The following is a 27,967-nucleotide window of genomic DNA, read 5'->3' on the forward strand; positions in this document are numbered from 1 at the left end:
TGTCCCGCTAACAGCTCCGGTGCTTCTGACCCATATTTGCTGCTCTGTGGTGCTTCAGTCTGCAGGATGTTGGAGGTCAGAGCAGAGAAATGTGCAGAAAACTGTTCTGAAACTGACACGTCACAGGTTTGATCCCCAGCTGTCCATCCTGTGAGCAGATCCTTTAACTGTTGCACCAACTATTCGAGTTTAAGTGTCCTTTTCCTAACTTTAATTCAAGAACAAAATACCTTCTAATTGCAGCTATTTAATACAAAACACAGGAAAACATTTGTTAATTTACAGAGAGCTTTCTGTAGAGCCAATGAACAGCTGAAGCCAAATATTAAAGCCCTCCAATTAAAATCATGTTCTTCTTCTTGCTCCTTCAGTTGGATGTTTGTTCTCTTCTCTGTGCAGAGTTTGTTTTCATTCATCTGCTGAAGGAGGAAAGTTTCTCTGAGTTCACTTTAAATCTTAGTTTAACACATGAACCTACGAGCAGGAAGTGTGACATCACAACCAGTTTGGAGCCAATCATTGTCCAGTATGAACTTACACAAGTGCACAAACTCTGAGAATGGACTTTACAGTGAAGGAGGAGACATGAACAATATTTACATATTCAGAGATTCTGGAGTTTTACATGAGGGAGAATTTTAACTCACGTAATTTAACTTTTTTAATTTGTGGAAAAACCATATCAGACACAAATTATTATTCCAAGCTGAGTATTTTCATGTGTCTTATAACATGTCTTTTCTAGCTTTGCAAAGCTACATGTATGGAAATATTAGTTAAATAGCCTGATGTTATCAGCTACAGAATAAAAAATAATAAATTCATCTCCCTGATTAGAGAGATTTGTGGTCATATTTAAAACTTTGACCCCTATAATTACATAATTGTTGTTAACAGTAGAGCTGGATAATTGCAGTTCTTATTTAAATGATCCAGAGATCGATCTTTGCATTTGCACCTTTACTCAGTGTTGACAGTTTGTGTCTATAATGTTCAAAGAAACAAAAGCGTTGCTCACTTGTTGAATGTAGAAGTAATTTAACTTTTTGTTTTAGGATAAATTGAGAAGAGAAATTAATTGATTCTGGACCTGAATTGAATCCAATCAGGAGATCAGTGGTGATATCCAGTAAACAGATTTGAAAATACTTAATAAGTATTACAGGGCTGCTGTGAAACATTAAAAGTCAGAAAACATTAAAGCAGGAGGACACAGAGGGAAACAGAAAGGTCAGATTTAGTAAAAAACAACCAACTGTTGCTTCTCTTGTCTTCTGATGTTGCCGTGAACAGAATTTTACTGTAGTTATTACTGTATAATTAACTTTATAATGCATCTTTTAACTTTTCTGCAATATTCTTTACTGCTGTCACTGAAGTGTTTTCACTCTTCGTGTGTGTGTGTGTGTGTGTGTGTGTGTGTGTGTGTGTGTGTGATAAAACAGCTGCAGATTTTACACCTGCTCCTCCCAGATGTTCAGTTTCAGACAGTTTTCAGCTGCTTTTGCACATTTTCTCCTCCCATATTTTGCTTCAGTCCAAAACCACAAACTTACAGCAGTGCAACTTTTATTCTACAAAATACAAGTTGCTCATTCATTCTTATTCACTTAGCTGCAACATTTAGTCGATTAAAAGAAAATCTGCAACTATTTTTATTATTTTTTGATCATTTAAGTCATTTTTCAAGCAAAACTGTCAAATATTTGATGGTTTCAGGTTCTCAAATGTGAGAAATCGCTGCTTTACAGTAAACTGAATATTTCTATGTTTTGTTTGATAATGTGATGGCTTTATTTAAAAATTATTTTCTGATGTTTTAAAGACCAAATGATTAATCAATTAATGGAGAAAATGATCTGCAGATTGATCAATGTGACTGTTTAGTGTCTTCATAATAAAATCTTTTCCATCACTGAAGCTTCTCTTGATTTTTAAAGGCTTCAGAATATTTTTCTCATAAAATAATAAAATTCACTTCTCAATAATCCAACTCAACTACTTTATGAAGTTTTAGTAATATGTTCATGTTTGCTGTTTTACTTTTTACTTGATGGTGTTTAAATCCAAAATACTGTGAAAGAAATATTAAAGGAACATTCCACCAATTCTACACATAAAGATCAGTTTACCTGCTGTTGTCAGTCCTACTCAGCCTATAAAAACTGTTGCATAATCTCAGAAAATAACCCTGATGATGTCATAGTGATGTCATCAGCCTGGGCTCTGAGACTAAAAATGTATAACATGAAGATGTGACTGTTTACCAGGCAGGGAGGCTCTAATGAAAAACACTATTCAGGTGCATTATGGGAAATGTAGGATCCATTGCATGACCCTTACTGCTGACTGGATATGTCGGCCTTGCTGCTTCAGTTTTCATCATTTTTTGCAATCTTTATCAACAACTTTATTAATGAAACAAGTTAAACCTGCATTAACTGATTTTTTTTTTGTCCACTAGTTTTCATCAGAAACAAGCAGTGAACACAACACTGACATATCATCACATTTTAAGTTGATATGTTGAACTTATTAGCAAACAGTTGCTTATTTCCACATCCAGCAGTTACGGAGCAACATTATCATTCATGTGGAGTCGTGTTTCTGTCCACCTGGTGAATGTGAGTCCAATATTCACTCTCTTTTAGCTCTGTTTTTACTCTCTACCAACTCCTGAGGGAAATGTCTGGCTCTTTAGCTGCTAAATGCTCCACTATGTTCACCAGCTAGTCTACAGCTAACTGTGTCTGTTTGCCGTTTGGTGCTGAGCAGGTAGTGTACAGTGGCTTTTTACAGCTTTTTCTCTGAAAACAGCTGCCTGCTGCGGCCCAAAACGACGCTATGAGAGCGCTGAGAGTGAACCAGAACAGTAAAGTTGCAGCCGGACAGATAAACAACGAGCTGAAACTCACTATAAAGCTCCGTAAAGCTGAATGTTAAATGTCCACACCTGCTCACACACACACACACAAACACACACACACAATAAGACCTGCAAGGAGGATGTTAATGATCAGACATCCTGATGTAAATAAGATGCCTTCAACCTCTTTTTTTTCTGACATCATATTATTATCATTTTTAATGCAGTGCTGGATTTATAGTTTGATGGTAGATATATTTTGTCTCTGAGCAGTTTACAGCAGGTTGTTTGAATGTGCAAAATATTTTTATGAAAGAGAAGTAAATGTAAACAGTGATTCTACAAAGAAAAAATCTTCGTCCTTTTCTCTCATTTTTCTTTCTCATTTTTCTTTCTCATTCTCACTCAGAACACATTTATATCTGAATATAATCCCGTCCTGGTCTAAACATCAAATGTGAAACAAACATGAAAAGAAAAGGGAAAAGACCACGAGAAAGAAAGAAAAAACTGAAATTTCGACTTTCATAGTTTGCATTAAAACTTTTCCATACTTTTTTTTAGAAATCTACTCTAAAAAATAAAATATAAATAAAATAAAATAGAAACATAATATAACCTTGTTATATTCAATACTGACTCCACACAAAAAGAGGCATTAATTCATGGTTGCGCCATAATTCTTTTAAAAAGTTAAGTCTAATAAACACACCAGAAAGGAAAGTTTAATGTTATAATTCCACATCTGTAGCCTGTTCAACCAGAATAAATTTGTTCTTCACAAACACAAATGGTTGGCTGTTAAATAGAAATGTATTGGTGACATTTTCGCTCCTTAGATACAGTCCTTAACAGTGTTATAAATCTATTATATTCTTAAAGAACAGTTCACAATTTTTCAAGTGTGTTTTAAACCAGCAGTCAGGTCTCCATATGAGCAGTGAAAGAGGTTTTCCTCGCTGTAATCATTGCTCCTGTTCATACTGGATATTAAAAGATCCTTCAAATGTGCTTTCAATGTGATGGAGGCCAAAATCCACAGTGTGTCCACACAGTCATTTAAAAGTTGATGTGAAGCTTATATTCAGCTTCAGCAGTCTGAGTTAGTCATATCAAGTGGATATCTGACACATTTATAGTCTTTTTAGTAGGGCTGTGCGATATGACGATATATATCGTGTTATGATAGAAAAACATCTGTTGTTTCATATTATGCTCTAGCATTTATTTCATTGTGGCACAAATCACACTCTTTATAGCAGAATTTTTCGTCATTTGGTGTCTGTTCATCTGAGTGGATTATATTAATAAATTACTCTTTTTGTTTTTTTTGCTTGCGGAGCTGTTATTGCACTTACAGTAACGTAACGAGCGTAGTTGTCATCAACTCGAGTACTTCACCTGTTTCACTGTCTCTCCTCTGCTGCGCTGTGTGCACACGCACACGGAGCAGAGCAGCGCGACCATAAATAATAATAATAAATAACAGCAAAACACATTAGAGACTATGTTTATTTATGTTATTTACCTAATTTAAGTCTCTAAAAGTCTCAGTATTTTCCTAAAACAGCTGTCCACTGTGGTTTTTAACAAACAAACAACAGGAAATACTGTGGTGCATTTGTTAGGGACTATTTTAAGCGGTGGATGAATCCACATTTGGTGCTCTTGTGAGTATTTGTGGCAGCAGGAGGGTGTGTGTGGGACTTAGTCAAGATAAACTATAATAAATATACTAAAGGAAAATGCATCTTCTGACTGAGCAGAAGCATGAAAAAGGGGGACAGGATTTTAGGATTTTGTCTGTTGTTACGTGTCAATGCACAGTGACCTCTGACCTTTACTGTCAGTAGTTTGTATTGTTGTTGATGCAGGATTTTAAACGGTCTCTGTTATTGATCTGTTTGTATGCAAATCAAGAAAAAGACAGAAATTTAACAACATAAACATAAGATAAAATAAAGTGAAAACATAGAATATGTAGCATGTATACAATGAAGTAAAACTCATAGGTTAGCAGTGAGTGTATATCAGTTGGTGGAGCCAAAGCATCCCTCTTTCCAACTTCCAGGACACCCCTTTCTGCTATTTACAGAAGCAAAATAAGCTACAGCACCCTATATGGATTTAATTAACTGAATTTAGCGTGTGAACTTCTTTTTAAAACATTTACAGGCTGGTGTGTGATTCAAATGAGAACCCTAACAATTTGAACCAGAACGAATGATTTGAATGATAATGCTATGAATTTGATACTTTAGCTGTTGTACTGAAATTGTTGTCTGACTATCAACACCAACTATGAAATTAATGTTAGACTAACTTAAAATAGCTGAGCTTGATGACTACAATCCACTCAACTTAAATTATAGCATACTATTCGAAAGTTGCTATTATTTCTCACTATACATACAATTAATGAATTCATTTGAGATTAAAATTCACACTTAAATTACAAGAAGAAAGAATTATAATTAATAAAACAAAAGGACAAGGTATAGGTACTAGGTAAGGACGAGGTAATTCATTAATAAAGTATTAATACTCTTACACAACAGAACTTTTTTAAAATTTTATTGCTACTTTTGATTATTCATTGAGTTAACTATTTGTTACTGAGAGGCAGATTGAAATAAGGGGAGAGAGGGATATGTGACCTACTGTAGCTATAAAATATATGTAAAAAATATTATTGAAAGAAAACTTTATCATTTTTTTGAAAAGCATTTTAAAGCTAAGAAGATAAAGGGCAACAAGGGACATCCCTTTGTTATAGCTCTGACATTTTCCACTGTATGTATTAGGAGTGTGCCCAAATACAAATACATTATCCGGCAAAGCACAAATAGTGGGGGGTTGTTTTACGAATATTTGTCTCATATAAATATTTTTTTAAATATTTGTTAGACGTCTGTCTGCAATGAGGTGAAGAGTAAAGTTTTAGCTCAGTAGTCAGCGCAGTTGTCTATGATCTGGGAGACTCCAGTTCGAGACCCAGTTTGGGGACCTCCTTCGTAAGGTAGTTTATTCATGAACACTTATTGTAACACTTTAATTTTCCAAAATTAAAAGCGTAATAAAAGCAAAAACAGGGTTTTTAAGCCTCTTTCCACTTTTATTCGAATACAAATACAAATAATTTTGCTGCCTCAACAAATACAAATACAAATACAAATACTGGACTCTCTGCACATCTCTAGTATGTGTATTTTTCTTTATTTACACTTTTAGCCTAAACTTAAGACATTTACATTCTAATCTATTGAAACATATTGATAGCTCAGCCATTAACCATTAACATTTTAAATAACCATTTAAAAAATGTTTCAATATAATTATATATAATTATGTAATGTACTGTGTGGTGTAGCCTGACCGGAGTGGCTGGTCACTTGGTAGGAGGCAGACACAGAAAACCTTGTCCAGGTATCACAAGGTGGTTTATTTACAAGAAAAAGTGGCGCCATGCTACACATGTAACAAAAAAAGATATGTACAAAAACAAAAAACAACTAAATAGTTAACTTGGTCTAACTGATAAAAACTCAACTCATAACAACTCAACTTATATTAACTTATCATCATATGCAAACAGCTACACACTGATGAACTAACCCCCCCCCCCCCCCCCCCCGACAGCCAAAAAGCAGCTGCTTAAATAGACCCTTCCATCAGCAGTCCATCAGACTCACTCTGGGCTGTACCATTGCTGCAGGTACATCCTATGTCTCTCCTAAAAACAGATAAGAGATAAAGTTATTCAATCTTACTAACCTCCAAGGTGAAACACTTTTCCATAGCTTACCATATAACACACTTGCAACCATACATAAACAGATCAAAGTCACAGTAAATAATTTATGTGACAGCCCTCTGGTTTGCCATGGCCCTTAAGTTTGTGTCTTGCCTTGGGCTGCTGTGTTTGTTTCTCTCTTTAGGTGCAGGTAGGCGGAGATTCAATTAATGCAACTGGGTGCACCTGGCCAGTCCATCCAGAATGTATTTAGGATCAGCCATTCCACTCCTTGCTCTCCCTGACTTCATCTCTGGCTCTCCCCCTGGCACCACATGTTTCTTTTGTTTGGTTTTGTTGCATTTCTCTTTGGTTTACACCCTACAACATTACACATTCACACATCATCACACCAACACTACTGATCTACTGATTGACCACTTTACACATTAGATTACTATTTTGTTGTAATTTCTTTAAAAATAAATAAAATTGCGTACAACCGTTTGTATTCTCCTGTTTTTGTCATGGCCTAAGAGCCGGGTTGTAACAAATAACATAATTTACTACCACCTCCCCCCCATTATCCAACCCAGTGACATCACTAATGATGTCACCCAGTGTATGAATACAGGACATTATTGGGTGCCTCCTCCTTATGTCTGGAGCACTTGGTGGGTATGCACAGAAAGAAAATGATTAAATTATGAAACGCAGAACCAACCCAATAAACAAACAAACTAACAATACTTGTCGGTGTTTTACTTTATCCAAAATGTTACTGGTATGTGAACTGTAACCAAACATAATGCAAACCGGGAATAGTTTGTGTCTGCAAGTTACAAATTAATGCTGGACCTATGGCTAAACAAACAATTAACAAGCATGGTTAAATTCATAATCTATGTGGCATTTATGGTGAAAATGAGGACAAATGCTGTATTCTCACCCACTTTGTCACATACTGGTAATATTTTTCTATATATATTTCTATCTTTAATGAAGCTTAAAATTGCAGTTTGATAATTAAACAGGATCACTTGGTAAACTCCGAAGGGGTAAAGCAGCGTCCATTTCTGTAACACTACAACACCACTTGATGGCGCTAAAGTGATCATTTTCAGATTCTTCACAAATTGACAAATATTCATCATGATTTCCCAGAAAAGTCATGTTTTCATATTTTATATTTAGTTTGACCAACAGTCCAAAAAATCCCCAGAGAAATTTAATTTACAATGACATGAAATGAAAAAAAGACACAATTTTTGATATTAAATGAATTAAGTTAATTTTGAATTAATTAACAAAGTAGTACTACTACTGCAGTTAGTCATTAGTGCAATCCTGTGTATTTATCAGTCATTTTAGGGTTACTGAGTTTTGGTGTGTAATATCCTGGTTTCAGGGTGTGAACTACAGGAGATCCAGGGGGAGCTTGGCTCCTCTTAATAAGACATAAGCTCCCCTGAAAACATGATTTGTGAAATTTTGGGGGGGTCTCTAAAATATTGACAATATACTCTTTTTGCCATGCATTTCTAGATTTCTGCATCTTCATCATCATGGATCATGTGTAAAATTAGGCTATTATTGATGTATGATTCATTCACTGCACCCCAAATTACAAAATGATTGATGGCATAAAACACACAGAAACTTTAATGATAGGTTATTGAGTTCCACTCAGTTGACCTGTGATGACTGAAGCTTGATGATACGTTCTAATGATCATCTCTCACCAGATTCAATATATGAGTCTCAAACATTGTATCAGAGTCCACATTTAATACACATGTAATGGCACTATATACTTAAAGCTGTCCAGTTGTGATCGGATCACCCAAGATGCATATTAATGCCAGGTGTAAACAGGGCCATTGGCTATTCTAAAATGTAGTTTTAGATTTTGTCAATTAATATTGTATGTTAGTATGTGTGTTTATATCATCCAATGAGTCTGCTTTAATTAAACTTTTATTCCACTGCCTTTAAGCCCCTAACATAATTCCATAATCTTTGATAACACTAACATCATGTCTAGTACCATTCTGCTTGTTTTTCTCTCAAAATGCTAAAGCCACTATCAAAAATGCAAAAATAGAAATCATACAATTGTTAAATTGTAAATATTTTTGATTCAAAGAATAACAGCATTCAGGAGTTGAACCCACCTGTCAATGGACACAAGACCCAGACTCCAGCTTCTCACCCCAGCACATCGAACTCCGTTTCTGTGAGAAGTCACCCCAAGGCAAGTATTCCTACAAAACCTTCAACTTGCTTGAACCCTGGTGCTTTCATAATTTGTAATTTCATTGACAATTCAGAGCTAAGTTGTTTTATTATTGATTTGACTCGCTGATTCTCTGGAAACAGTCATCTCATCTGTTTATCAGGTCTTTCATACCAACTACACAATAGATAACTCTGCATCATGCGTTTGAAACATTCACTAGCCATAGCCTTGTGTACCAGTTTCCCTTTCCCTTTGTGTCCTGTTTGTAAAATGTTGTAATGTTTAGTACTTGTATTTGTAGTATTAGTAATAAATGTATATAACTAAAAGTGAACTTGTTGGTGTTTTCTTGTGCTTGCATCTCAGTCACTTACTTACTTTCCCTATTATTGTACATACTAGTTGCTATTATGTATATGTATGTGTGTATATATATATATATATATATATATATGTCGCTGGACAAATCATTTCATTTATTTGAGTTGTGCACAATAATAATTCATAAAATCCTCATGAAATCATAAAACTATTTGAACCATTTAGAACAAACACTTTGCATCCAAAACAATCAAGCTCCTTAAACACAGTTTGAAGTGTTGCATGACTCCCACTGACACTGAACACCAACCCAAAACCCCATTTCTAGAATATTAGCTGAAATATCTGAAATAAATCAACATCTTTACTTTTTCTAAATATAGATCATCCAGATGAAGTGTAATTATTAGTTTGGCTGTAATACATATTTGATATATTCACTAAATATATCTTTTTACAACCCTACTTACCCCTACAACTCTACCCAAACTGGAAGAACTACAACTGTGGTGCTAATTTATATCAAGCTACATGGTGTGGCTCCAGGGAGTTGTAGTTTTTAAAAAATATGCGTGTTTTTCCTAGAATTGGGAGTTGTAAATACTGAATTGAGAGTACTACGAGGAGTTTAAGGGGATGGTAAATACATTTGTGAAATCAGATTTTAAATATCTAATTGTTAAATGGGTGAAAATGAATTTTAACTATATTTTACCCATATTTTACAGCACCCCCAGTTGTTGACTATTCTCACATGATAGCTGAGGTCAAGAGCTCTTTATAACAGTTGGTCCCATGTCTGCAGCCCCTTTTTGTTTCTGAATCATAAGCCTTCAAATATGCACTGAGGCCAAGGTTCAAAGGTCAGTATTTCAAAGCAGGAGCCATGTAGAATCTTCATACTGACAAATGTTACTCTCCAGGTCGAGACCTTTCCAACAATGCATTTGGTTTAGCTCTATGACAAAGTTTTATTTTTCTCATTTCATGGACACAAGCCATCCCAGGCCTAGTTTCAGAGAGCACTTTGATAATTAATATTAATTAATAATCACAAAACATTGGTAAAAAGAGGTGTAGCCACTAGCCAGCTGTAGGGACATGTATGGTTCAAATTTTTTTCAAATCTTTTTCTTATTCATAAACATGTTATTTGTCTCGTTTTGCACATATCAGAGATTCAGCAGACTGCATTAATGCCATCTCAGGACTTTTTATTTGTTGCAATAAAAGGCATACATCAGATTTTATGATCCAACTGATAAAGTCTTATACTGTCTGTTAATATTTGACTTTCGTTCCAAAGTTCAGAGCTGTTGTTCTGTGATCAGATTTCCTTGAAGAAAACTTCAGGTTCTGTTTGTTCTTCTGGTTGGTTTCCTGGTATAAGCTGCTGATTATTTTCATCTTCACTCGTCAGTTTGATTCAGATTATTTTCAGCATCTAAAGGTAACGTAACTAACATTTTTCATCATGTTTGTGTCTGCATGTGTTAAAATGATCTGATTACAGTAGAGATGGTTGTTATAGTGATGAGTTATGTTGCTTTGTTGTCTGCACTGGTGGAATGAACGAAATCCCAGAAGAGAGAAATGAGTGTTTATCAATATTCTTTATTGGTTCTTTTTCATTACTTAAGAATTTGGGCTTTTTAATCATTACTTTAAAAAAGAATAAATTCAGAACAGGTTTAGGATCATTTATATTTTAAATATGACAAGATATCGTTTCTTACAGCAGCAACAGTAATGTTTCCATCAGCAAAGTCACTATATAAATTTAATAATATCATACTTGAAAGAAATAAAAAATGTCACTAAAATATATAATATTCCTGACATTAAAATACTGAGTGAAGTTTAAAAAGAATGAAGAACACAGACATCACGTCAGTATCCTCATCCCGTCCTCTTCCTCTTCCTCCTCCCTCTGCTGCTGGTTGAGAGGAGGGGCTGTCTCAGCCAGTAGCCAAGTTTACAGGAATTTAACAAATTTTGATACATGTTACAAATTAAACTAAACACAAACACCAACAAATCGAGCAGAGAGGACAGAGAAGCAAACCGCGGTAGAGACTCAGCATAGTTTCGCCTGTGTCTACACAAGAGGCGTTCAGGTACAGTACGAGTGTAAGTCAACCACGTTTTCGAAGCGCTCAGAGTATGTTTTACATTTGTATGTAGTTACGCTCGTAAAATGGAGGAAAATAGACTTGACAGCGCTGTGAAAAAACATAAGAAAACCTGAAGTCTAATGATGAAATTGTGGAAATGTGCATTTGAATGAGTAAACTGGCATTACAAACAGACACACACAAATGCCCCCTAGAACACTTCAATGTCCCCCATTTAGAAATATTGCTTCCAGCGCCGACCCGATGAATGCCCCCCGTGGAATCACACCGCCCCTGTTGAGAAACGTTAATCTAAGGCCTTACTACAGGCTTGGAGGAAGGCCTGAAGTGCTTGGTTAGGGATGAAAAGACCAACCTGTTCTCATTCATGCATAAGTTACTATTTACACAACCCTGTAGATTTGTTGTATCTTTATGATTCTTGGTTTTGGGATTTTTTGACAACATGACAAATAGTAGCCCACAATCAGAATATATTTTATTAGCCAATGCAGGCATACAAAAAATGTGTCTTGGCATTTGCTCACAAAAAACACAACACAGAAGAATAAAAATAGACAAAAGTAAGGCAATAATAATAATAATGAAACAATTAAATATTAAAATTAAATTGAAATTTTAAAATCTATTTACAGAATGGAACAGTAATAGTTTTAAAATGGGATATAAAACTTGAAATGAAATATTGACTATATAAAGGAAAAATGAACTGCGCTATGGACAAAGAAATAAAGTATGAAATATATGAAGGTGACGAGAGTAACAATTAAACATGACATGTGCATACATAATGTAACAGTGGAGGTTTAATGCAGTGCTTATCTGAAGTCCAGTTTGATGAAATATATGGAAGTACAAGTGCAGGGATTAAATGAGGGATGTGAAATGTGAAGTCCACTTTGATAACTCTGTCTACATCCTGTTCACACACACATAGACACACAGATAAGGTTGGGCTGCTTTATTGGATGATGTGACTCAATATTAAAATGAAATGAAATAAAAGGAGGTTTAACAGCCCAGCAGAATACAGTGTACCTACTCAAACTGCTTAACTGCCTTGTGGGTGTGTGTGTGTCTTATAGTGAGGCTAATTATCATATAACTGTATATACTGTCATAAAATTATGTAATAAAATGCAATAAACACAACAGTTGCATGAGTGTGTGTAATCAAAGATTACAGAAAAAGTCCAAAAACTGAAAACAGATTTGTGTATCAGAACTTTGTTTTTTCTTCTTTCCTCTCCCATTAATCATCTCACCACCCCTCAGATTTATCTGCTGACCCTTTGGAGGGCCCCGACCCCTAGGTTGGGAACCACTGGACTAAACTAGCTAACTGTATATAAAGTAGTGTAAACTAGCTCCACCTCCAGCAGCTACAACAGTAACATGCTGCTCTAACACTGATGCTTCACTATTAATAATCTAATGATGTCATATATAATAATATATCAGTCAGAGGGACCAAACCACTACTTTTACTGCAATACTTTAACTACATCAAGCTCATAATACTTATGTACTTTTACTGCAATACTTTAACTACATCAAGCTCATAATACTTATGTACTTTAAGTTTTTTTATGCAGACATTTCACTTGCAACATTATTATTATTTCATTTTTCACCATATTCTCCTCTCATGTTTTACTTGCTTCCACAGGTTTTTTACTCCTCTCAAAGCATCTTACAGTATGTCAAGGTACTCTGCAGACTTAACAAAAGTAAGTGCAATGTTCTGTTCTCTACAATTTTTTAATTTTATTTTTCATTCTTATTACTGGGCATATTCAAGGACTGAGCTGCAACGATAAGTTGATCGTCAGAAAATTAATTGTTTTATTCTTTTTAAAGCAAAAATGCCAATTTTTAGTTTTTTTGTGGACATAATTAATCGGGAAAATAATCAGCAGATTAATCCATAATGAAAATAATCGTTAGTTGCAGCCCTAGTTTAAGACACTCCATCTTTTTCTCTGCAAGTGGTCACTCACATGACACATAATGAAAGTCAAACACTCTGGAAAGGTGTTCAGGTGGTCGTGGTTATTTATTACTTTGTACAATCAATGTGTCATGATAAAATATAAGCATTAATAAAACTAAATGTGTATGTGCAGGTGAGGAAAGACGCCAAGCTGAAAGAGCCAAACAGGACACAAAGACAGGTATATTCATCACATTCAGTGGAAAAAGTCACTGTAGGATAAAAAATAAAATAAGGAAGTCCAGATATGAATGTAACTGTTTGTTCAAACAGGAAGAGACGCTGGTCACGTGATTTCCAAACATCTGACTTCTACATCCTGCAGACACAGAGCTAACAACACTAACAACATGCTGCCATCTAGTGGACACGTGTTGTTATAGCCTGTTCACATCAAAACAGCTTTATTGTCCACCATTGTTGCACAAAAGTAGAAATTCATCTTCAGCTTGTAGCATGACAATCAACATCAATATCACATCATTCACATCTCATTCATCCTCTTTGTGTTTCCTCGGACAGTGTTTCCCTGTTGAGCTGCAGGTGGAAGTTTAGTAACAAAAAGAGGGACTTTGGCATTAAAAAGACTGTAACATTGAAAGATATCTACTTGATTTGACTCATTTGGACGCTGAAGCTTCATATTAGCTTCAGATAAACTTTTAAATACATTTTTGCACAGAAGGAGGACTGTGGATTTTGTCCTCCATCACTTCCATTGTAAGGTCATTATGAAGGGATCTTCTAATGGTCAGTATGAACAGGAGGAATGATTACAGCAAGAAAAACAGGTTTCAATGTTCATTTGGGCTCCTGACTGTTGTTTTAAGACAGACTGACTGTGAACCCGTCCTTTTAGACAGATACTTAGACTATTTGTTAGTAGGTGTCATCCGTGAATTTCCTACTGAAAAGCAGCTCGATTGTTTTTGTAAACAGTCGACTGTCCACCTCGCCTCTTCTGTGTAGCAGCAATGGGCTTATTGGACTCCTGTCCACCTCAGGCAGATGGGGGCGAAAGATACACATAACATATTTGTTTGAGGTTTCAGTTTCTATCATAGCAGAATCAGACATTAGGACATAGAACCTGATGTTTCCTTCTGTGTTGAGCTGCGTTTAGCCTACTGACTTTTATATTTATATGTGACACTCACCTGTTGGCGACTGGAGTGTTATCCCAGTCCTCTACACTGACCAGCAGAAATGACACTTCCTAATATTAACATGAGTTTTTGTCTTAAAGGAAAATAGAGGAAACAATGAAAGAGCAGAAGGTACAAAACAGTTATGTGAACTACTGCTAACCATTAACTCATTTAACACATTATAGACCCTGTGTGGCCTCATAACAACAAGACTAAAGTTAAAATTCTGATTTTGGATGAAGCACTCAATGATTGAAAGAAATAAACAAAAACCTTAAGCCTTTTTAAGATCAGTAGTAAAGTAATTCTTGAGTTGATATAATCTACAGTGTTACTGATCTATTTCATAGATTTTCTGGAGCCAAGAAAATGAGTGACTGCATTTGAGGGAGGATCAGCATCTTCAACAGTCAGCTGGATGTCTGCAAAGAGTGATAAATCTGGAGAATATCCTCCAGACCTCAGCAATGAACCCAGGCCTTCAGGAACAGAGTAAGATTATATAAAGTTTATATAAACATCATTATGGACTTTTAGGGGAGGGAAGATGGAAGCTGGTGCTGCAGCACTGCAAAAACTGAACCAAATGTGGCAGCCACAATGTGGGTTTTGTTTTAAAACACACCTGAAGATGCAATAACACAACTGATGAATCCTAAAGCATTCTTGTTGTTATTCATTGCGCACCAGTTAAAGCTTCAAGTTAAAGCTTCACTAAGCTTTAACTGGTGGCTCACATTATAGCTAATAATAATAAAAGTTTAAGAAACTGTAGTACTTTAATTTTGTTTTTTTATCAGTACTTTTATACATTTTGGCCTCTCCTCTGCTCTCTGTGTCGGTTTGACCGAGAGTGGAGCTCAGCTACTCGACACACACACACATACAGAGCAGACAGCAGAGCAGAGATGTGGAGACAGTGAAGCAAGTGAAGTGAAGACGTTTTACTCGAGTTGATGACAATGTAACTGTAACTGCAATAAAACCTTAGTGAGTAAAAAGCCAATAAGTACTTTATTTCTCAAAACATCTGTTCAACAAGCAAAAACATGTAGAAAGACATATTTTCAACAGCTTTGTCCACAGTGTCCCATCCACTGTCGATATTTATCTTACTTCTTACTTTGTATCTTAAAATCTTTTTTTTTTTTAGATGATTTTTGGCATTTGTGCCTTTATTGGACAGTGGGCAGTGAAGAGGCAGACAGGAAACAAAGGGACAGAGAGATGGGTAATACATGCAACAAAGGTCCCTCACTGGAATCAAATCGGGAACGTTGCAATAATGTGGCATGTGCATTTGGCTACTAGAGCGCTCCACGTATCCTAAAATCTGGAGAATTTTTTTTAAGTCGGTTGCTGGCTGAGACAAACCAGCACCTCCTCTCTACTAGCGGTACCTGCAGCAGTGAATCACTTCAGCAGCAGAGACAGGCTGGCTACCATGAAAAAAATAGTGAAGACCACTGCTTTAAAACAACATTTCTATTTAAGGTGAATTAAATTAAAGATAAAATTCTCACAATACCGGACATTGAAAGGCCCACAGCAGCAACTACTACAGGATGTGTGAAATACAGTGTCTCTGATCTGAAACACCAGACGAAAGTCTAATGATTTAAAATTTGACTAAAACTGATATATAAGAAGAAAAGACAAAAACTAAATCAAATAAGGAGCCAAAATGAACACTGTGTATGAGTGTATGTCTACACCCTCAGCCAGTGCTTCATCTACTGGAGGTCAGTAGAAACATTTTCAGTTGGTGCTTAATTACCTTTTAAGGTCCTCACAGTACTTGACACTGATTCACCAACAGCAACAGTTTATTCATCAGCACATACAAGGCTTTATATGGTACGTTGTTTCTGTTACGGCAAAACTGAAGCAAACTGTGGTTGTGGTTTATGCTGCCAGAACATTTGTTTTAATCTACACTGTTAATGATCTACTTCACAGAGTCACTAAAACCAAGAAGATGAGTAAATCTGAGGGAGGATCAGCATCTTCAGCAGTCAGCATAATGTCGATGAAGAGTGATAACTCCAGAGGATTACCTCTAAACTTCAGCAATGGACCTGGACCTCCAGGAACAAAGTAAGATGGTCGGCACTGTTAGTTTAAAACATTATATAATATTAGGGGAGGGAAGCTGGTACTCCAGGGCCCCTGGAGCACCTCGCTTGTGACTTATTTATGTGTGAAATTTACTTGTGAATGTTTATAAATGTCTTTATTTATTGAAAATTGACATTAACTTTTCATTTAATAATGCTTTCATTAGTTATTGACCCTTTCCTTATGTACATACAAGAGAACTACTTTTTCTTGTCAGTTAATGTCACCTCTCCTCCTCTGTGAAACAGAGGGAATGCAACGTTTTCCTTCTGCTAATATTCACTATTCAGGAAATACAGATATCAAACTTAAAGGACACATATTTTGCACATTTCCAGCTCTATATTTATATTCTGGCACTCTACTGGATCATCTTTGTTTAATTTACAGTTAAAACTCCTTATTTATCTTCTACTGGTCCTTTATGCAGACCCTCAGTTCAGCCTCCATCTGAAACAGGCCGTTTTAGCTCCTGTCTCTTTAAGGCCCCGCCTCCTTATAAGCCCACTCTGTTCTGATTGGTCAGCTCTCAGAAGCTGCCCCTCGGCAGACGTCCGCCAGCTCCAGAGGTTACGTAAATAAACCATGAAACAAACTATAGTAGCAAAGTTTAACTACTTTTTTTCCTTCTTCACTCCAAATAAAAACTTTTCAGATTGATCCGTACATGTTCAGCTGAATCTGATCCGAAATCCGAGAGTGGACAATGTAAACAATACATGAAAAAACCTTAGCAACAACCTTACCAATCTGTTACCACATCAATCATACATGAGCTGCTAATGTGTTCTCAGTTTGATTGTAAATCACAGCAAAGAAACTCTGAACAATATTGGAAATATTGGAAATGTGGAAGCTAAAGAACAAGCTTCATGAAGTGATGTCACCCCTGAAAAGCTTCCAGTGAACATTTCAACCACAACAGAGTAACAGACATGTGGCACAACCGTAACGAGATGCAGCCTCAACCAGTGAAGATTCAGGTTGACTGAACACTAATCTACACTGTTACTAATCTACTTCACAGAGTCACTAAAACCAAGAAGATGAGTAAATCTGAGGGAGGATCAGCATCATCAGTTGTCAGCATACTGTCGATGAAGAGTGATAATTCCAGAGGATTTCCTCTAAACTTCAGCAATGAACCCGGACCTCCAGAAACAAAGTAAGACGATCAGTGCTTTCAGATTACACTCTCAGGATTATGTACAACAGCATTTCTGTATTAATGGGAGATGTGACACCTTTGTTGTGTAACCAAGTTCTTAAACTTGAGTATAAAAAGGTGTAATGTCCAGGTGAAGACACTGGTTTAAGTGTTCATTAGTGAGTTGTTCATTGTATTCATGGTTGAAAATGTTTGATTTTACAATTATTCTGCTGGAGTCTTGATATCACAACTTTAGCTGGTTCAGTTCTGTGGTTCCTACCTTTGTGTTTTGGGATAGTTCTGTTAAAAACAGGCATGTTTGGTGTCGTAGTGGCATTTTGCATTCCCACTCTTCATTATGGACACAGTTCCATTGCAAATGAAGCACAATGGTTTTGTACTTCCCTCGGGCAAAATGAACACATGGGCAAGCAATTTTCATTCAGGTAAACAGGTGCCATTTTGGAGTCCAATATCCAGTTCCTATAATACATCCATACTAATGGAACTGGCTGCAGTGTCTGCCATGTTTTTTACTGCCTGCTTTATGTGCCACCCTCTTATACCGTTCAAGGACAAAACTGATCTGCCAGCAAATCCCCCACATCCAACCTCCAATGAATGTAACTTTGGCTTCCTAACACGCTCATCTGCCTCTGCTGCCAACTATGAATATTTAAGTTTCCTCTTCTTTCCCAACTAATCCACCATCCCTGCTTTGCCTGAAAGTCTGTGTCTGCACATTTAGGAACCTCCTCTAGCCTCTGGATCTAGAACCAGTTGTAGAGTTGAAATCAATTTAAACTCTTCCTTGAAACAATTACAAACAGTGTCTATTAGTCATAAATTGTAAAAGTTTTTATTCAGATAAATTCAAATTTAGTGACACTGATATCACTATTTTGTTACTTTCATTGTGCAGTATTTATTTCAAAAGGACAACAAAAATGAATGTATGCTTTGATAGAAAATGTTTTTGGCTTCTATCTCTTACTTTTTTTAGTCAGACTACATCAAGCACTCAGCAGAACCAGGACACACTGACGGTGGGTAATTATATTTTATAATCAACTAATCTGTGTAATTATTATTATTTTGTTTATTATTACTATTTCTGTGAGTTACGGAGGTGACTTTTTGCAGTCAGTCCCTTCAGGAAATTGCTATTTTGTGACTGAAATCTCCGCAATATTGGCGAGAGCCTGCAATTTAGCTAAATTACCACAACCTTTCTGCATGAAATGGAAAAATCACCAGACCACTTGTTATCTGGACCAATTGTCACATTTGGAGTGGTTGTTCCTTACGTCACCGCAGCGTATTCAGGTGGAAGATGGACAAATCTCTCCTGCTGACAGAAATGATGCCATAGACCGAGCAAAACAATTACCAAATGTTCACAAATGAGGTTTACATACAGTTAGTCAGATGAATACAAGTTGATGTTGTTCAGACAGCAAAAATGGACATAATCTACCTCAAACATAAATATGGGCACTTTGGAAATGAAACTATATTTTTATTTTATGTTTATGTTATGTTATGGATTTATTTTAATTGCATTGTTGACTGATTTTATTTGGTGCTAATGTTGAGGTGGAAGTTTATTAAGTAAAGGCTTATAAATGAAACTCAAGTACAGTATTTTCTTTTGGTCACAATAATCACAAAAAAAGGTGTCTAGATAACAAAATAGTTAACAGCTCGCAAAATATTTAACAGTAGGAAACTGTAAATGATAGAGTTGGAAGCTGCAGGTTCATGAGGAATCATTTCTCTTTGTTTTTAAGACTATAGCACAATGGTTAAGGCATTTTATACATATGTTGACACAGCAAAAAGTCATCTAAAGCTTAATTATTAACACCAACAAATCTCACCAGTTATTTAATTAAATTTACCCAAAAACATGTGGAGTGGTATTACTCATTATAGTATCATTGCATTGTAATTCCAAATAAATATTTGATTTATAATGATTTATACTTTAGACCTACATCTGGGGAATAAGATTACTATTACATAAAATGACTAATAGTTGAATAAAACGTTTCATGGTCTTTCTCAGGGGTTTGAATCAGAAGCTATGGCCTGTTTAAAGCAAGCTCTGAGAGCACATAAGAGCGTCCTTTCTGCAAAACACAAAGGACTGTCTGAGGAAGACAAGCAGGAGGATGAACACCCTGATCCGCCAGTTGAGGTAGATGATGACACAAGTGAAGCAGCTCTGAAGATTGCCCTCCATGTTTTAAGGAAAATGAACAAGGATGAACATGCTCACGCACTTGAGCAAAGTAAGTGACTGGATGTTATCTTACTACAACAGCTGATGTTTAATAAATGTTATACATTAAGTTTTTGTACCAATTCATCAGTCTATTAACTTTAGTCCAGTGTGAAATGTCTCCACAAATATCAAATGAATTATCATTAAATTTGGTGCTCTCTTTCATGGTTTCCAGAAAATGAATCCTAAATATTTTAATGATCCTCTGACTTTTCATCTAATAGAAGCAGCGGGTCAAAATTTCAATTTGTCCAACAGACTGAATAGACTGAATCCCTGTTACCCTCAGATACACTTAATGATTAAACCTAACAGCATGCCAGTATCCTGAACTTTACTTGTTTGGAAGGGATGGGGGTTGTCAATTTGTCAAATTGTCCCATTAAAAGTATGCCAAATTAGCTATTAGCAACTCCTGTTTTCAGTGTAGCCATGTATGTACAGACAACTATCACTGGATTACTTTGATACTGAAGAAAACTTAAAATCATGATGATTCTCAGGCAAGTTCTGGACTTATAAGGAGTGTTATGGGAACGTAACAGTTTGGGCTTATTATTGATGTTACATATTTATGTGCTGTTAGGTCATTATGGAGAACTAGGAATGTACCAACAGAAACTAAAATCTTCCCTGAAGACAAAAAATGAGAACTTGTTGGAAGGGATAAGTGCAGAGCAATGGCCTGTGCCTTTCAGAAAGATTTACACAAAGATCTACCTGAGAGAGGGGGGCAGTGGAGGGAACAACAATGAACATGAAGTGAGACAAATTGAGACGGCATTCAACAGACGGAAATATTTGGAAAGTATGATCAAGTGCGAGGAGATCTTCAAGCTTTTACCCAAACAAGAAACACCAGTCAGAACAGTGCTCACCATGGGGATAGCAGGCATCGGCAAAACAGTGCTGACTCAGAAGTTCATGCTGGACTGGTCAGAGGGGAAGGCCAATCAAGACATTCAGCTCCTGTTTTCAGTTCCTTTTAGGGAGCTGAATTTGTTAAAAAATAAGAAGCAAAGCTTGATGGAGCTCCTGTGTAACTTCTTTCCGGACCTGAAAGAATCTGGAATCAAAGACCTGAAAATTTACAAAGTTCTGTTCATATTGGATGGTCTCGACGAGTGCAGATTCCCTCTGAATTTCAAGGGAAATGAGAAATGTTGTGATGCTACGCAAGCAGCCTCAGTAGATGTTCTGCTGACAAACCTAATTGCAGGTAACCTGCTACCAGAAGCTAATCTGTGGATAACTACCCGACCTGCTGCCGCCAGCTGCATCCCTCCACGGTATGTTGACCGAGTGACTGAGATACGAGGCTTCAACAACCGACAGAAGGAGCAGTACTTCCACAAGAAAATTGAAGATGAAAACTTGGCCAAAAGAGTAATTGCAAACATAAGGTCAGCAAGAAGTCTCTACATCATGTGCCATGTACCGGTGTTTTGCTGGATTTCTTCTATTGTCCTGGGAAACATGTGTGCCAAAGCAGGAGGAGGAAAAATGCCAAAGACTTTGACTCAGATGTACATCCACTTTCTGGCTCATCAGACCACAAAGAAGCATGTCAAGTACGGCGAGGAACAAGAACTGGACTCCCAGGGGAATAACAAGGTGATCATGTCACTTGGGAAGTTGGCCTTCCAGGAGTTGAAGAAAGGCAACCTGATCTTCTATGAGGAGGATCTCAGAGACTGTGGTATTGATGTCAAAGAAGCATCTGTGTACTCAGGAGTGTTCACTCAAGTCTTCAGGGAAGAGTCCTGTATGCAGCAAAAAGTCTTCTGCTTTGTGCATCTGTCAGTTCAAGAGTTTCTCGCAGCTTTGTATGTCCATGTGATGTATAAGGTGTCTGGTGTAAACCTGATGATTGGATCTGAACAGATGACCCAAACAAAGCCTGTATCCAAACTGCACAAAGCTGCAGTGGACAGAGCTTTACAAAGTAACAACGGCCACCTCGATCTTTTCCTGCGTTTCCTCCTTGGACTCTCTCTGGATTCCAGTCAGGCTCTGCTCAGTGGCCTGAAGATACAGGTAGAAACCTGCGACTCCCAAAGTCATGAAGAAACCATCAAGTACATCAAGGAGAGAATCAGTAAGAATCTTCATCCAGAGAAATACACCAATCTCTTCCACTGTCTGAATGAACTGAACGACCACTCTCTGGTGGAGGAGATCCAGAGCTACATGGAGTCAGACCAAGACTCAGTGATGGACGAGCGCTCTGCAGCTCAGTGGGCAGCTCTGGTCTTTGTGTTGCTGACCTCACCAGAGAAGCCAGAGGAGATCCAGCTCAAGAAATACTCCAGGACAGAAGAAGGCCTTCAGAAGCTCCTACCAGCCATCAAAGCATCCAAATCAGCAATGCAAGTCTCTCTCATCATTTGCAGTTTCATTTTTAATAATCATCCATTGAGGTCGCAAATTTAAATGTTTTAACAAATTGACTTTGTCTTTCTGTTTATCAGGTTGAATGATTGTAATCTCACTGCAGACTGCTGTGAGACTCTGTCCTCCACTCTCAGCTCAAACTCTAATGAGCTGAATCATTTAAACCTAAGTGACAACAACTTACAAGACTCAGGAATCGAACTTCTCTGCACCGGACTGAAGAGCCGACACTGCAGACTGAAGACGCTGAGGTGAGTCAAAGCTGCAGCTAAAATAATGTGACTGAACAAAGATTTTGGAAGTCTCCAAAATACTGATGACTCAGTGCAACTACAGACAGACTCTTTTTGTTGTGGTAACAGCAGGACCACCACTTTGACCCAGACTGAAATATCTCAGCAAATGTGTTCATCAACATGAAATGTAAAATATATATATAGATATGTGTAAAAATTCATCTAGCACCATTATGAGGTTGACATTTGTGTTGTTTTTTAATGACACCAACAAACAGCTATTTGGTTTATTAAACTTTTGAGAGTAGTGAATTGATAGTGAATTCATTATTCAATAACCCAGAATATGTTCAGGGTGTCTTCTGAACACTGGAAATATGTATTTGGCTAAATGTTTCAGGGAAAATGGAAATGATGCAACTCATATCAAACCTGACACAATTTTCAGCCTCTCATGTGATTGAATAGAAATGACGATAAATGATGTAAAATAAAATATATTTATATATATAAAATAAATGTGTTTAACTGTTATTATGGATGAAATTAAAGTCAGGAAGAGTCTGTCTGCCAGCAAGAAACAGTTTCATGGAGGAAATAACATCATGTAAAGAAAAATCTTTCTAATAAATGAAGAAAGTTGTTTATGGTTCTTTTGTTGATCACACTGACAATTAACAGATTTTTAACTATGATGAATCAGAAAACAAGTAAAGCATAAAACTTGGGAATGATACACTTAAATTTAATCTGTAATCTGTCTCCACTTCGGTATGAAACTGCAGTGATGTGTCAGATCCGTCTGATCAGCTGCAGCGTCCAATCAATAACTGATATCCAATAAGGGGGCGGGTCGGCTGATAGAAGACTTCCGTGAAGGCTGCTCTCATGTTTCCTCGCTCCTTGCTCCTTGGAGCAGAATAAGAGACTTGAGACGCCTGTCAAAATGGCGTATCAGGAACAACTTCCAGTTCAGGCGAGGGGCGCAGAGACATAAAATAACATACTTGAGATGTACCTACTGTTCTAGTGAGATGCTGACTTGCAGGAAGATGTCAAAGAAAGAATGGGAATGCTGCCAACTCATATCTCCAGTGCAATCATTTATTTTAAAGATTCTGAGATTAAGTACAGAGCTGCTGACAGGGCTGTAGACCCTTTGTCTTGCAGTAGTGCAGTTCTTTTCATCCTTTTAACTGAGTAATATATAATTTTAGGCCCTTGCAATATTGCACTACTGTCAAGTTATGGTGCAAGAACTTATGGGTTTGGCCACCAAAATGTTTTGTTGTGGTAGCAGCAGTACCACCACTTTGGCCCAGACTGAAATATGTCAACAAATATGTGTTCATTAGCATAAAAATTTGTAGATTTCCAAGGTCTCCAGAGGATGAATCCATTTACCTTGTTGACCCTCTAACCTTTCCTCTAGCACCGTCATGAGGTTGACATTTGTGATGTTCTTTTACTGACAACAACAAACAGCTACTTGGTTTATTAAAACTTTGACAAAACTGACATTCATGTTCCCCACAGGATAAATTTATCCAATTTCATTTGTCTGAAACATGGTTTATGAGCAAATTCCTGCAAAACTAATGGCATTCTCATTAGGTCTCATCTGTACTTTGTTTTTAGTTCTATTTAGTAAATGACAGCATGTTAACGAGCTAAACTATAATAGTAAGCGAGTACACAATTGAACTGAAGGAAAACACACTCCCGTTCTAGTGAGATGCTGACTGCCAGGCAGATGTCAAAGAAAGAATGGGAATGCTACTCACTCATATCTCTAGTGCAATCATTTATTTTAAAGATTCTGAGATCAAGTACAGAGCTGCTGACAGGGCTGTAGACTCTTTGTCTTGCAGTTGTGCAGTTCTTTTTATCCATTTAGCTATGAGTTATATATAAGTTTAGGCTCTGACAATATTGTGCTACTGTGTAGTTTTTGCAGTCAGTCTAAAGACGGTTATGTTCAACTACATAAAACCTAAACAGAAACGGCAACTATAAAGTAAAACAAGATTGACACAAAATGTAAAAGCAAAAGTGTGTCATTCAGATTTTTACGATATTTTATTTTACTTTTACTTTCCCTTGATGTCTATATTAGCCTATGGTTTTAGTATGAGACAACATTTGACTTTTTATTTTGACACAACAACCAAGTTTTCAATATCTCGTACACATTTACTGGTTGACTTTTATACTCTCTACCACATTTTACTATTAATAGTTAGATGTGCAAAATAATAAAGAATGACAATGAAGACTTGACAGTATAATACAATTCAATACAAGAACCTTGAAACAAGTGTGGCCATTGTAAAGCTTATAATGTTCAGTTTTTGATAGGTGTGATTTAACTATGTGATTATTTTGATGTGGTAGTTTTTTGTATCTTTGCACTTGATTTCTTTATTTTGCATTGTTTGTCCTTTCAGGCTGAACCGATGCAGTCTCACCCAGAGATGCTGTGAGGACCTGGCTTCAGTCCTGATTTGTCCTTCATCACCTCTCAGAGAGCTTGACCTGAGTGACAACGACATCAGAGACTCAGGAGTTCAGCTGCTCTGCACTGGACTGGGAAATGTGGACTGTAAACTGGAAACCATCAGGTATCCTTTTAAGCAGACTATTAATGCAAAATGTAATAGCTATGAAGGGTAACAACCAGCTGTTAAAGGTGGATTCTGTCACTCTGTCACAGGTTGTCGTTCTGTAGCATCACAGAAAAAGGTTGTGATTTCTTGGCCTCAGCTGTGAAGTCCAACCCGTCCCACCTGGGAGAGCTGGACCTAAGCTACAATCACCTTGGAGAAAGTGGAGTTAAGCTCATCTCTGAAGCTCTGGAGGAAGGACAATGTGAATTTACTAAACTGAGGTAAAGAAAACAGTCTGATGGTTGTTTTTAGCCAGTCGGTCCATCACTTTGGTCTAGACTGAAATATCTCAACAAGTATTGGATGGATTAGGATGAAATTTTGTACAGACATTCATGATCCTCAGAGGAAACATTTAAAGAACTTCAGTGATCATGTGACTTTTTCTTTAGCGCCACCAGCAGGGGAAAGTCTTCACTTATCCTGTGAGATATCGCAACAAGTGTTGAAATTTGGTTCACCATCATCAAGTCAATTTTTCATTTGTCCCAAACTTTGGTTTATGGCTAAATATTTCCAAAAGCTAATGGCATCAGCCTTAGCTGTAGTCCGTGTTTAGCGTTGTTTTTACTGTTGTGATGTTTTCATGGGTCAAATTAAGAAGTTTAACAACCTTCAGAGAGGCTTTAATGCTTCTTCCTCAACATAATCCAGACAACATGTGTTTCTATCTGCTCCACAGAGTCGACCACAATGCAGAACACTGGTTTACACCAGGACTGAGAAAATGTAAGTTTGGACTTTTTTCTTTTTCTTGGTCAAAAATCTGCTATGGAGTACATGAAGCACTAACTCTGACAATTTTCATCGATCAGAGGAGGCTGTTTTTAAGTATTCCTCCATGTTTTTAAGCATTTCCTATCAGTTTAATCCATGGTTATGTTAGTTTTACCAGTGAATTAACAGAACATGAAGCATTAGTACTGTAGTGATGGATACCTGCAGTTTAATACCTCAAGCACTGATTTAAACAGTGATTACATTGTTGACTGGAGCTGTTTGATGTTTCCTGATGCATGGATGCCTGCCAGCCATTGAGTAGTAAGTATTTTCAGTGGCAGTGGTATAAACTGTCAGTATAAATGTTTAACTGCTTGACTTCTTCCTGCCATCAGATGCATGTGAGCTCACAGTGGATCCAAACACACTCCACAAACTCCTCATCCTCTCTGACGGGAACCGAAAAGTTAGTCAGGCCCGAGAGAAGCAGCCGTATCCCGACCACCCAGACAGGTTCAACTACTGGACCCAAGTCCTGTTCCAACAGGGCCTGAAGGGCCGCTGCTACTGGGAGGTAGAGTGGGAGGGAAGCTGGGCTGGGATGGGAGTGACCTACAAGAAAATCTGTCGCAAAGGTCATGACCAAGACTGTGTGATGGGATACAATGAGATATCTTGGGGTCTGCACTGCTCTGCTCATGGCTACCGAGTGTATCATAACTACAAGAGCATCGTCCTTCATGTCCCTCTGGCTGGTTCTCGCAGACTGGCGGTGTATCTGGACTGGGAGGCTGGCATGCTGTCCTTCTACAGAGTGTCTACTGGAGGATCACTGACACACCTGCACACCTTCTACAACAAATTCACTGACCCGCTCCACCCAGTTTTTAAAGTTTGGGGTGAGGGCTCCTCAGTGTGGCTGTGTGAAGTGAAACAGCTTAAATAGAAGAAAAGACTTGATTCGTCATCGTTCACATTAACATTGAAACAATCAAAATGGTCAGTTTTACTCAGAGTTAATGACATTATCTCACAGAACAAAATTGACAATAATAACAAATCAACCCATTTTATTGATATACAACCTTTCAAGCAAGAAATGCAGCTATAAATGCTTCACATAAAGAGAAAACTTCATATAACTGACAATTATAAATATTAAAAGTATTTCTATCTATACAGCCCAAAAAGACAAAGTGGGAAGTTGATCTTAAGACTCAGACCTACCAAATTTGGGAAGAACTTTTAGATATGCCTACTGTTCAGGTGTGTCCTAGAAATCTGTTTTTAACCATTTATAATGTAGGAAGACGGCTTTGTTTGTTTTGAATTCCATAAAGAGAATTTTTTATTTTATTTTATTTTTTTGTTTTAACACTCAAAAGACAGTATACAATCTCTGCAAAGAACTGTGTTGCAGTTCCTCATGAAACTAGTGGTCAGAAAACACTTTGATGGGGAAAAAGGACAATTTAAAGTCTTTGTAGTCAAAGAATAACTTAAAGGACTATTTCTGCTAAGAGGGTTTGATTTAGAACATACCACAACTTAGCATAAAAAGAGTGGAGTACAACTAATTGTGCCTACTTTACTTTTGTTGTTTTTTTTTAAAATTCATGGATAAAACAGCCTCAAACAACATGCCTCAACCCCTGGACCCTGAACTGATTTTGTTTGTCAAGTGGGTGTTGATACTTACCAAGGTAAACACTGTGACAAAATGGGAATCGAACAGACCTCCTGAGAGATCATTTCTGACCAATAACTATATTATAACCTGAACTAAATGCATAAATGACATTCGGGGTCATTTGAATGAGGAGAAAGGATCTATAACAACAGCACATGGACAGAAAACCCCCTTCTCTTATCTAAACAGACCAAGCATCATAAATTCTAACTCACTTTCATGAAGTCTCCCTGCAGATCCGAGCCAAATCTGAATTTTATATAAATCAAAT

At 36.9% G+C, this 27,967-nt stretch overlaps 1 protein-coding gene across 2 annotated transcripts; it reads left to right on the forward strand.

The window, feature by feature from the left end:
• The first annotated feature begins 1,003 nt into the window (after positions 1-1,003).
• LOC122987205 (NLR family CARD domain-containing protein 3-like) lies at positions 1,004-27,689 on the forward strand. Of its 2 annotated transcripts, none has more exons than XM_044358967.1 (12): positions 1,004-1,009; positions 15,002-15,013; positions 16,442-16,532; positions 17,581-17,718; positions 18,707-18,749; positions 19,772-19,997; positions 20,577-22,359; positions 22,462-22,635; positions 25,068-25,241; positions 25,334-25,507; positions 25,969-26,015; positions 26,402-27,689. In XM_044358967.1, exons 3-12 carry the CDS (start codon positions 16,459-16,461, stop codon positions 26,950-26,952), a joined length of 3,384 nt encoding a protein of 1,127 aa, XP_044214902.1. In that variant the 5' UTR covers positions 1,004-1,009; positions 15,002-15,013; positions 16,442-16,458; the 3' UTR covers positions 26,953-27,689. The 2 variants fall into 2 exon arrangements, with proteins under 2 accessions (XP_044214902.1, XP_044214901.1); XM_044358966.1 differs by lacking the exons at positions 1,004-1,009; positions 15,002-15,013 and adding exons at positions 14,542-14,564; positions 14,786-14,927 and having other exon boundaries at positions 16,395-16,532.
• Positions 27,690-27,967: the final 278 nt, after the last annotated feature.

This window comes from Thunnus albacares, chromosome 8 (genome assembly GCF_914725855.1).
Source record: "Thunnus albacares chromosome 8, fThuAlb1.1, whole genome shotgun sequence".
NCBI lineage: Eukaryota > Metazoa > Chordata > Actinopteri > Scombriformes > Scombridae > Thunnus > Thunnus albacares.

What these genes read in the sequence shown, in the direction of transcription:
- LOC122987205 (XM_044358966.1), top strand. Translation starts at nt 14,854, where the DNA reads ATGTCTGCAAAGAGTGATAAATCTGGAGAATATCCTCCAGACCTCAGC. An exon ending in AGAACCAGGACACACTGACG is followed by an intron (nt 18,750 to 19,771) that starts GTGGGTAATTAT and finishes GGTCTTTCTCAG; the next exon opens with GGGTTTGAATCAGAAGCTAT. An exon ending in TGTAAACTGGAAACCATCAG is followed by an intron (nt 25,242 to 25,333) that starts GTATCCTTTTAA and finishes ACTCTGTCACAG; the next exon opens with GTTGTCGTTCTGTAGCATCA.